Source organism: Lithobates pipiens, unplaced genomic scaffold (genome assembly GCF_037356315.1).
Source record: "Lithobates pipiens isolate NorthernLeopardFrog02 unplaced genomic scaffold, aLitPip1_a1.2 Scaffold_16, whole genome shotgun sequence".
In the NCBI taxonomy this organism is placed as follows: Eukaryota; Metazoa; Chordata; class Amphibia; order Anura; family Ranidae; genus Lithobates; species Lithobates pipiens.
Genome location: NW_027507748.1, coordinates 429,754,324 through 429,766,814, shown reverse-complemented (window position 1 = coordinate 429,766,814; position 12,491 = coordinate 429,754,324). Strand labels below are relative to the sequence as shown.

The following is a 12,491-nucleotide window of genomic DNA, read 5'->3' as shown; positions in this document are numbered from 1 at the left end:
ATGGTACATTTTATATAGTGATGTACATATCAGACCAAAGGTATATACTTTTTTATCAACACTTCGGTCTGTCTCTTAAAAGTCCATGAGGAGCTTTACTGTGCTCCGTGCACCGGGTGCTTCTTGTCTATCAGACCAAAAATAGAGACTAATGAGTTTGCATGAGAAACAGGGGGATTTGGCCTCAAAAGCGGGATAGTTCCTTTAAATATGGGACAGTTGTGAGCTATGCATGAAAGGCCTTATTGTGTTTTTGGGATGGAGGGGGGATGTTGGATACATCAGGGCAGTATTAGAACACCTGTTGAGTTTTTACTGCTATCCAGGGCTCTGTTATGGAGCTTTACACTTGCTTCCTGTCCTGCTGGAAGAGACAGGAAGTGATGGGAACTCATCAACGACAACAAAGATAGAAGAATTTTTTAAATAAAATAGAGGAAGGCTAGAGCCACTGTCAGGTTTTCATTTCTGTCTGTGTCTCTGCTGCAGATTTTCCTTCACTTCCTGCGTGAAGATACCATCAAGTAAGCACCCGACTGGGGATTTAAAGTGATACTAAACTCTGTTATTTTTAACATAAAACAAACATGTTACACAGTGGTTTTGTGCAGAGCAGCCAAAATCCTCCTCTTTCCGGGTCCCTTTTTGACGCTCCTGGCCCCTCCCTCCTGACGTGTGCCCTCAAAGGTGGGGGGCAACTGCACATAGAAGGCTTTTCATCTTAATGCATAGAAAAGAAATGCATTAAGATAAAAAACCGACTGACTTTACAACCACTTTAACCTTTCTGTACTCTAAAACTATAAAACATGTTTTTGGCTTGACATACAGTACATGGAGTCAAGCTTTAATCAGTAACAGTAATAGATTTTACTGAAATGATCAAAATATTACTAAGAAGTTAGGATGTTTGCAATAAAATGTATGCCTGTGCAGTAAATGCAATTTTAGCTTGGCAGAGAACTGTTACAGTTCATTTTAGTTTGAAAATTTTACAATAACGCATTACCCATACGCTAGTAGGTTATGAAATTCAGTACTCCCAACATGGTCTGTATAATAAACAAAAAACTTGGGAGTGCAGATGCAATAGTGTTACCTTCTTTATGGCCTAGTAAAAAAGGATACAAACAAAAACCGCCTCAGGGAAATACCACTGGACCATCAGAGAGATAGATGGCAGAGAGGTGATTTCACTCACCCTTGTCTTATACTAAAATATAGTTTATCAGAGTAGAGCTGTAAAGCCTATGTAGTTTATTTTATGTTGCTTTATGTAAGATGTCACAAACCAGAGACCTTACGACTGATAAACCAAATTGTCAAAATAATTTCAAGATTAAATTTAGTAGCATCATATATGAGTAGTCACAAATACTTAACTCTTTGCATTTTGATAAAGAAGAAATAAGGGAATAAAAAAAGTGAGCACTCATTAGGGTAATTTTTTTTTTTTTTTAGACGTAATTAAGATCAACTGAATAAACTGTCTAATTAAAATATAATGGTGCATGTGTACAATAGGTAACCTCAAAAACCAGATTAACGACCTCCAAGAAGCCAATGAATGCGCAGTATTGGAGTTATCAAAAGCCGATGAGGAGATCTGCCTGCAAAGAAAGGATCTAGCCAAGCTCAAAGCGGAATACCACCAAAAGTTAGAGGATTCTCAGGAACAAATAAAGATTCTTACAGAAAAGGTAATATATGACACTCTGGGATCTTATACCATTTATAAATATATACATACAAACCAAAATTAAGCCCTTTCTGCATCACACCCCCCTTTAGAATAGCACTTTAAGCATGTAATTTGAAAGCATGTTATAAACCAATTAGGCAGTGATTATTATAGTTATCCATTAGCTTACTTTGATCACACTGCCTATTACTGCAATGCATGCCAACGGTTTGTGCTACAGTGGCATTTAATGTAATTGGCACCCAAGACACACACACACTACAATGAACGAATGTGAGCCCCCTGTGCTTTGTGGTGCTTTGGGGAAAAAAGGTGCAGTTTCATTATAAATTGTGATGTGGTGCATCACCAGCGTTTTCAAAATGAATAGGCTTCCCAAATAAAACAAACATTTAACACGCAAACTAATATATTTTAATCCATGAACAATGTGAAAATAACAGTCACTTATGTCTAGCACAAAAATCAGAAAAAGAATCAACTGTCAATTCATTCATTCAACAATTCATCATGCTTGCCCATTAAAATGATCACAGAAAAAAATAAATGCAACTACCACCAGCATGCAACTGACTAAAGCCTGGTACAGAGTCACTGTACTAACTATGCAAAGTTAGTATAGCGATCACCCCTGCTGAGCTTTTGTGTTCTGACAGGGGTACGATCCCCCCAACAGAACTCTCCGAATAGTGCTCTCCTCCATTGACTGAAAGCACTGATCGGGAGTTGGTCGGCTGCTGGTTTTCCAGCATGCGCCTCCGACAGAAACCGGACGTTTTTTATTTGAATTGGCTTATTTCTTCCAACATCTGGCCTGTGTGTATAGAGCTTGAATCCTAGTACACACTAGTCGTTTTTTTTTTCGTTCAACCCAGCAGGGCTGAGGGAAAAACAAATGGACAGGAGAGACAGCTGTACTAACTATGCAATATAGGTACATCAATCTCCCCTGCTGTTCTATTGTGTTCTGACAATGGGACGGCCTTCCACCACACCACTCTGGTAAGCGCTCTCAGCCATTGGCTGAGAGAGTTGATCGGCACACCTTTTTTGGTCATGCCTCTTCGGTACACACGAGCCACTATAGTATGCCAACTGCAGTGCACACGGCCAAATGTCAGCCAGTTTCTATTGAATGATGCCTGACATTCGGCCCATGTATACTAAGCTTTAGGGTTTAGGTCTACTTTCTGCAAAACTTTTTAAAAGCAATGGTCAACACATCAAGAAAAAACACAGAAAAATGCACAGGTGCAAATCCTAGTGTTGAAGTACACTGCTCAAAAAAATTAAAGGAACACTTTGAAAACACATCAGATCTCTGTACTGGGTATTGTGTTAGGAATGAAAGAATGGCACATTGTTTGATGGAACTGAAAATGATCAGCCTACAGAGTACTGAATTCAAAGATACCCTGAAAATCAAAGTGAAGAAATGATGCAGCAGACTAGTCCATTTTGCTGAAATTTTATTGCAACTCAAAATGGTACTCAGTAGTTTGTATGGCCCCCATGTACTTGTATGCATGCCTGACAATGTTCGGGCATGCTCCCAATGAGACGATGGAAGGTGTCCTGGGGTATTACCTCCCAGATCTGGACCAGGGCATCACTGAGCTCTTTACCACATGATCACTCCTTCCAATGACGGAGCGATCACTTGTCAGCAAATTGTCACATATCTGGTTCAGCTCTCTCATCGCAATGATCGGTACAGCATGTGAGGAGAGGAGGGAGCCAGTGCAGCAGTGTGAGTGGTCTGCATGTGAAGTGCCCACAGTGCTGATCTGTGCCCATCTATGCCTTGTCCATGCCCATCCATGCCTAGATACATAATCATAAGAGCAACAGGAAAGGTCAGGAGCATGGGCAGACACAAAAGCAGACCCAAAATACAGCCAATTCACAGTAAAAAGTCAGCACATATCCACGGCATACGCAAACATGCAACTGCACAAGCACCTAACTACCGACAACTCTGCCCAAAGAGCGAAGCCAACTATTATCTATTTCGGGCAATGGGGAAAGGAGGGGGGATTGGACAAGGTCTACAAGCTACAATAAAATTAAGCGGCATCTATATACAAGATAAGAAAGTGCGCCAAACATGTCACAGAGATAATCCATGAAAAAGAAAGGCTATATTGCTCAAATACCATCATAAATGTGTAATCAATGAATACATAAATCACTGTCCAAAGATATATACTGTAAACATATCATACAGCTTAATAAGCTAAATATTACACATATTGTCAAATATTAACTTTTTTTCAAAAAAGAGAGCTAATACCTGTATTATGAGTCAATATCTCGGCATTCAGACTACAAAAGACAAAAAATTTCAAAAGATTAAGCAATCGTCAAACAGATCCTAAAACGTATTCATTTAGAGTGAATATGTGGACGGGGAGTAGACATATAGAATCCCCCTTATAAAAAAAGGTCTGAAGCTCAACACGTCATTTAGGCCAGGGAACGATGTAGTGTGTAGGTTATATACCCATTGGGTTTCTTTCTATAGAACCCTTTGATCAAAGTCTCCCCATCGTGGGTCTTCGTAGATCCTACATAGGGCGGCAAATTTGAATACATGGGGATTGTATCTATGTTTTGAAAACCACATGATAGCCAATGGCCGTGTTAAGAAGACCACATGTAGCATAATAATGGTGGTCTTTCATCCTTTTCCACAGGAGTCTGATAGTTTTGCCAATGTAGAATGCTCCACATTGGCAAAGGATAATGTATAGAATTCCTTTGGTTTGGCAAGTTATTTGATGGCAGATTCTATGAATCCATCCATTGGGAAGCAGAACAGAAGAGCCCTCAATGAGCAGGTGACTATGTCTCAAGTCCCACATTGAAAAAACCCATCTATCTGATTGGTTATTGAACGATTTTGTATATCGACTCTGCATCAGTCTATCCCTGACTGATCCTGAATGTCTAAAGGTAATCTCCGGGTTGACCCCTAGGTATTTTTTGAGCACTGGGTCGGATGAATGTAAATGCCAATGTTTCTGCGTGATCTGACGTGTTCATGTTGGTCTGAATAAGTAGTTATGAATCTAACCGTGTTGGAGTCCTTTTTCTTGGGTTTTGAGAACAGGAGTGCATCCCTAGACTTGCCTTGTGCTTTTTTTTTTAAAGGCAGGATCTGCTGTAACCCCTAGTCAGTAGCCTATTATAAAGAAGGTCAGTTTCATGCCTAAAAGTATCTTCACTTGAGCAATTCCTCTTAAGACATAAGTACTGGCTAGAGGGGATACTATGTACTAACAAGTGCGAATATGCACTGGACGCATGTAGCATAGCATTCCCTGCTGTGGGCTTATGGTATAGAGATGTACCGATTGTACCATCAGACTCAATACTCAAAGTAATGCCAAAGTAATCAATGCTGCTCTCATTGGACGCCATGGTGAACTTGAGATTGTAATTGTTTGTGTCCAGCACTGACATAAAACGATGAAGGGCTTCATTTGATCCTGCCCATAACATGAATACGTCGTCAATATATCCAAACCAACATAATATATCAGAAAGAAGATCAAAGTACTCATTGAAAAAAAGGTCCCGATCCAAACACCCCCCGGTACAGGTTGGCATAGGAGGGAGCACAACCTGTGCCCGTAGCCACCCCCTGTACCTGGAGGAAGTGGGACTCGTCAAAAGAAAAATACTTATTTTGTAAGGATATGAGACAGAAGAAAGAAGAACAAATTTGTTCAGTCCATTTGATTTTGGGTCCCTTTCCCTAAGAAATATGGATATTACCTCAATATTAATGGCTACAAGGAGACAATCCAGGTTTTTTAGAAGGTCTGAAGTATCCTTTATATATGAGGGCAATGCGACTACATGTGAGCGGAGGTATTCGTCCACAAATCTACTTGCTCATTCTGTTTTTGAACCCACTCCTGAGATAATTGGTTACCCAGGTGTATTGATTTTATGCGTTTTTGGAAGAGAGTAGACTGTAGGGGTACTGGGAAATGGGACTTGGATCTCTTCAAAAATATCCTTAGTGATTAAACCATTGGCAACGGCAGACTGTATAATATTATATTCCTGGTTGAATTTCATAAAGATCTCCTCAGATATAAGTTTATACTATGATCTATTCTTTAGGATATCCCAACACATATTTCTGTATTGCAGTTCATCCATGATTACTACATTACCGCCCTTATCTGAGGGTTTAATCACTATATGAGGGTTCTAGCTAAGATTGTTCAGTGCAATCCTTTGAGTCAGATTCACATTAGTAGATCTGAGGAAGACAGTTTTCTCAATCTCGTGTGGTTTGGGTCAAAAACACCCAAATATTAGAGTTAGTATGTAAAAGGTGGAAATTTGGGGGATTTCTTTTTTTATCACATTGCCCAATAAATTAACCTCATCCTGGTATTGGGCCACCTGGAGCTGGAGACTAGAGGTTTCACTAGATACATCCGAGTCTTCTTGTGTTTCTGATCCCTCATTTTCCTGTAAGTAGAACCACATATTTTAATGCTCTAAACTCAGGGACATTAAAGTTTTTTTTCAAATTTCCTGCTTGAAGATATCTACTACCTTCCATTGTGCCTCTAAAGTCTGACATTGGGCTAGTCCATGCCAATTTTTTTTTTGTTGTACAAAAAATGCATATTAGAGACAGAAAGCCGTTCAAATTTCGGTCAGGTTGTTATTACTGTCAATGTCTTATTGGGAAGATTTCACTCCACATGTTGTGTGGGTGATTGATATAGAACAGAACAGGGGAGAGGAAAAATTACACCAACAGGAATACAAACAGAATTAGAATTTTGACAAGTTTCTAGTCCTTAATCACTGTATCTAAAAGTATTTGGCTGGAGTTGGTTAACCAGTAATTTAATCTTTAAAATTACACATCTCAACCGTGACCTAAAACCTAACCATTAAAGTAAGACTATGGTCAAAATGAAAATGACACATAGGATGCAGTCTCCCTCGGTAGTAATGACAGTATTTATTTTTCATCCAAGCATCCTGTAACATAGTTTTATTAGGTTTTGATATCGCCAATAGAACCACGTTTTCAACTTTATTTCGTTCCAGCAGCATTTAAGCCATATAAAATAAAGCTGACAGTTATAAGCACCCCCAGAGGTGGTATAATTTGTCTCAACCCCTGTAACGGATACTTTTAATGGGCAGCTTGGTCTACATGCAAATACAGAAAAAAAAACATAATAGAGGCATGTAAAATAAAAAAGAAACTAAGACCATATAGCAGTTTAACAGGACAGGTTCCACTCAAAACAGGCCTCGCCATGGTCGACCAAAGAAGTTGCGTGCACGTGCTCAGCGTTCTATCCAGAGGTTGTCTTTGGGAAATAGACGTATGAGTGCTGCCAACATTGCTGCAGAGATTGAAGTGGTGGTGAGGAGTCAGCCTGTCAGTGCTTACACTATACACCGCTATACACTGCAACAAACTGGTCTGCATGACTGTCGTCCCAGAAGGTAGACTCTTCTAAAGATGATGCACAAAAAGGCCTGCAAACAGTTCGCTGAAGACAAGAAGACTAATGACATGGATTACTAGAACCATGTCCTGTGGTCTGATGAGACCAAGATAAACTTATTTGGTTCAGATGGTGTCAAGCGTGTGTGGCGGCACCCAGGTGAGGAGTACAAAGACATGTGTGTCTTGCCAAGCATGGTGGTGGGAGTGTCATGGTCTGGGGCTGCATGCGTGCTGCCAGCACTGGGGAGCTACAGTTCATTGATGTACCATGAATGACAACATGCACTGTGACATACTGAAGCAGAGCATGATCCCTCTCCCTTCAGAGACTGGGCAGCGGGGCAGTATTCCAACATAACAATCCCAAACACACCTCCAAGACCACCGCTGCCTTGCTAAAGAAGCTGAGGGTAAAGGTGATGGACTAGCCAAGCATGTCTCCAGACCTAAACCCTAGTGAGCATCTGTTGGGCATCTGCAAACAGAAGGTGAAGTGCAAGGTCTTTTCCAGCAGCTCTAGGATGTCATCATGGCACTCCGGTGGCAACCTGTGAAGCTCTGGTGAACTCCATGCCCAAGAGGGTTGAGACAGTGCTGGAAAATGGTGGCCACACAAAACATTGACACTTTAGTCCCAATTTGGACATTTTCACTTAGGGGTGTACTCACTTTTGTTGCCAATGGTTTAGACATTAATGGCTGTGGGTTGAGTTATTTTGAGGGGACAGGAAATTTACACGTTTATACAAGCTGTATACTCACCACTTTACATTGCAGCAAAGTGTAATTTCTTCAGTGTTGTCACATGAAAACATATAAACATAATAAAATATTTACAAAAATGTGAGAGGTGTACTCACTTTTGTGAGATACTGTATCTGACATTTCTCTCCAGCTAGTTCCTGTATTCCAAAGAGATTACTATTCATCCATGGTTAAACTGGTTAAACCAAGCTGGACCAATAACACGGCACTAGTTGACTACTACTAACACAAGCAGCCCACAGCAAACAGAAAAGCCCTTTCTGGAGCAGGTGCATTAGTGGGTACTAAAAACCTGCAGGATTTTGCAGTTGTTTAATAGATTATCACCGATTGTCTGAGGCATCGCAAATGCTTGAAGAACATGCAAACAGTAGCTATCACATCACACAAAGGGTTGAGGGTTGCAAAGAATGGGTTTGCAATTGAAACTGCTTCAGCAGAGAACTAATGTCCACAGTGATCTTCATACTGTTTCTGAAACAAGAAATTAGACTATGTAGAGGAATAGGAGAAACAATATACAGTAATCCTGAAACACTTTGGCTTTTTAATTACTCCAGTTATTTCAAGTGGAGGCAATGGTTGGCATGAGTTTGAAGTGACTGAATTGCCAATGGCCACAGAAGTGACAGCTTGAAAATGAGCGGCTTCTCAACTTCCAACATGTGTGCTGTCCAGTTTATTGTTATTACAAGTAATAAGTGGTTGGCAGACTGTTCAGCAGAATGTTCACTGCTTACTTCAATTGTCAATGAGGTTCTCAGCCTTACAGTTCAGTCATGAGAATTGTAGTTCAGTAATATTCCTACCAGGGGGCTTCTTCAACCGAAACCAAGGGGATGAATATTGTTAGTGTTAAATCTCTCATCATATCAGATTTCTGATTTGGGAATGTGACTTCTGTACAGTTACCATGCAGCAATGTTATTTATTTGGATTCTATCACCTCTGTGGTGTGTTTATTTTATTTTATTTAACCACTTGCCGACCGCCGCACGACGATGTACGTCGACAGAATGGCACGGGCAGGCATATGGGCGTACCTGTACGTCCCTGCCTTCCCGCGGGTGGGGGGCCCGATCGTGCCCCCCCGGTGCCTGTGGCGGTCGGTATTCGCTCGGGAGCGATCCGGGATGAGGGGACGGCCATTCATTCATGGCCACCCCCTCGCGATCGCTCCCGACGAATGGAAATGCTCCGTGACATCACTTCCTCTCCTGTAATGTAAACACAGGAGAGGAAGTGATGTAATCTCTCCTCCGTGTCGGTATTTTTCGTTCCGGCACCGAGGAGAGAGGATCGGTGAGTTGCACCAACACGACACTTCACAGTAGAACATGCCAGGCACACTCACACCCCCCCTTCACCCCCCGATCACCCCCCCAATTACCCCTGCCCCCCCAGTCACAGTGACACCAATTGCATTATTTATTTTTTTTTGCATTGGTGTCATTTGTGACTGTAATAACTGTTAGGGCAGTTAGGGTTAGTCCCCTTTAGTTCTAATGTACCCCCCTAACCCCCCCAATAAAGGTTTAACCCCGTGATCACCCCCCGTCGCCAGTGTCACTAAGGCTGGGTTCACATTGCAGCGGTTTATGAGAACGGATGTGATTCGCACCGCACTGCAGTGCAAATCACATCCGATCTCTGTGCGATTCGAGTTCAGCCATACAGATAGTATGGCTGAATTTGCGTCGCACCCGCCGCACCCGCCGCAAATTCGCACGGGACCCTTTTTTTGGTCCGCAGCAGAATCGGATCGCATGGGTGTTCACACCATGCGATCCGAGTTTGCAGATCGCACTGCGATATGCGAACTGATCTGGGGGTGTCATTAACATTTCACTGACACTCCCAGCAGTTCGCATAGGGCAGTGTGAACTGCCGCCGGGAGGCATGCGATGCGGGAACCCGCCGCGGATTCGTGGCGTTCCCGCATCGCTCCAGTGTGAACCCAGCCTAATAAGCGATCATTTTTCTGATCGCTGTATTAGTGTCACAGGTGACGCTAGTTAGGCAGGTAGGTATTTAGGTTCGCCGCAGCTTTTCATAGCGCCAGGGACCCCCATATACTACCGCATAAAGCCCCCTGATTGCCCCCTAGTTAACCCTTTCACCAGTGATCACCATATAACTGTTACAGGTGACGCTGGTTGGTTAGTTATTTTTTTATAGTTTCAGGGCACCCGCCATTTATTACCTAGTCTCACTAGTGTACCCCTAAATTTAGGGGTGTCTACTTTCCAAAATGGGGTCATTTGGGGGGGGTTTGTGCCATCTTGGCATTTTATGGCCTTCAAAACTGTAACGCCCTTAGAAAGCCTGAAGGCGGTGCTTGGTTTTCGGGGCCCCGTACGCGGCTAGGCTCCCAAAAAGTCCCACATATGTGGTATCCCCCTACTCAGGAGAAGCAGCAGAATTTATTTTGGGGTGTCATTTCACATATGCCCATGGCATGCGTGAGCAATATATCATTTAGTGACAACTTTGTGAAAAAAAAAAAAAAAAAAAAGTTTGTAATTTTCCCGCAACTTGTGGCAAAATATAAAATATTCCATGGACTCAACATGCCTCTCAGCAAATAGCTTGGGGTGTCTACTTTCTAAAATGGGGTCATTTGTGGGGGTTTTGTGCCATCTTGGCATTTTATGGCCTTCAAAACTGTAATAGGTAGTGAGGAGTGAAGTCAAATATTTACGCCCTTAGAAAACCTGAAGGCGGTTCTTGGCTTTCGGGGCCCCGTACGCGGCTAGGCTCCCAAAAAATCCCACACATGTGGTATCCCCGTACTCAGGAGAAGCAGCAGAATTTATTTTGGGGTGTCATTTCACATATGCCCATGGCATGCGTGAGCAATATATCATTAGGTGACAACTTTGTGAAAAAAAAAAAAAAAAAAAGTTTGTAATTTTCCCGCAACTTGTGGCAAAATATAAAATATTCCATGGACTCAACATGCCTCTCAGCAAATAGCTTGGGGTGTCTACTTTCTAAAATGGGGTCATTTGTGGGGATTTTGTGCCATCTTGGCATTTTATGGCCTTCAAAACTTTGTGTAAAAAAAAAAAAAAAAATTTTTTTTTGTCATTATTCAATCGCTTGAGGCAAAAAAATAAAATATTCAATGGGCTCAACATGCCTCTTATCAATTTCCTTAGGGGGTCTACTTTCCAAAATGGGGTCATTTGGGGGGGTTTTGTACTGCCCTGCCATTTTAGCACCTCAAGAACTGAGATAGGCAGTCGTAAACTAAAAGCTGCGTAAATTCCAGAAAACGTACCTTAGTTTGTAGATGTGACAACTTTTGCGCAAACCAATAAATATACAATTATTGACTTTTTTTTTACCAAAGACATGTGGCTGAATACATTTTGGCCTAAATGTATGACTAAAATTTAGTTTATTGGATTTTTCTAATAACAAAAAGTAGAAAATATCATTTTTTTTCAAAATTTGCGGTCTTTTTACGTTTATATCGCAAAAAATAAAAATCGCAGAGGCAATCAAATACCATCAAAAGAAAGCTCTATTTGTGGGAAGAAAAGGACGCAAATTTTGTTTGGGTACAACATTGCATGACCGCGCAATTACCAGTTAAAGCAGCGCAGTGCCAAAGTGTAAAAAGACCTCTGGTCATTTACCAGCAAAATGGTCCGGTCTGAAAGTGGTTAATGTTATTTATATACACATACTTTTTTCTTTTCATTAAAGATCACTCTGGCATCATCTAGATTACCTCAACCAGAGAAATACCAAGAGGGCCTTCAGAAGGAAATTATCCAGTTAAGAGGTGAATGCAGAAGACTGAGGGCTGAGAGTCATCTTATAGGTGAAGAAAACTACAGGCTTAAAGAGAACTTATGGGATCTTAGAATGCAGCAGGATAGTTTGCTCACAAGAGATGAGCAAAACTGTAAGAGTAAGTAGAATCAAATCGATGTATATTCCTGTCCTGAAAATAAAATTGGATTGGCACATTTAAAGTGTAACTCCACTAAAAACATTCCCCTCTAGGTGACCTGTGTAAATTGCAAGGATTTTAACAAATTTCTGTTGCAGATTCCTACCTTTTGTTATTCTGAAGAAATCACTGTTTGTTCCTCTGTGCCCGTGTGTAAAGTGAGTCTAATGGGAGTGGTTTCATTATCAGCCAGCTGCTGCAGAATCAGGGCTCTGAGGGATTTTTTTATTTGCTATTTTTTTCCCCATGAAAGTGGAGTTACCCTTTAAGTAATGAAGTCCCGCTTTATTAGCGATGTGGGATAGGTCTTTCATGAATAAGGGATCTATATTTAATTTGTAGAACAATGTCTAAAATATATTGTCTTATTAGACAAAAATTGTTCTAGCCAGTGTTGTATTTTTTTTCGCTGGTTTGCTTGGTCTGAAGTGCTCTGCACAATCACCGAAAAAATACTCTGTACAATTCTGCATATACTATAACCTCTTATTATTGTGTATGAAAATGTCAAGCCTTGCATCCTGAACTATTAAAACTTCTCTTTTTTTATACACATCTTACAT

The 12,491-nt window shown here is 41.1% G+C and overlaps 1 protein-coding gene across 2 annotated transcripts in view; it reads left to right on the top strand.

The window, feature by feature from the left end:
• LOC143983179 (uncharacterized) overlaps nucleotides 1–12,491 on the top strand; it is a 76,887-nt gene that overhangs the window by 30,339 nt on the left and 34,057 nt on the right. For both annotated transcript variants that reach the window (XM_077482570.1, XM_077482569.1), the window contains exons 5-6: nucleotides 1,525–1,700; nucleotides 11,679–11,886. In XM_077482570.1, the coding sequence (XP_077338696.1) occupies nucleotides 1,525–1,700; nucleotides 11,679–11,886 (384 nt within the window). The remainder of the gene's footprint in view (nucleotides 1–1,524; nucleotides 1,701–11,678; nucleotides 11,887–12,491) is intronic.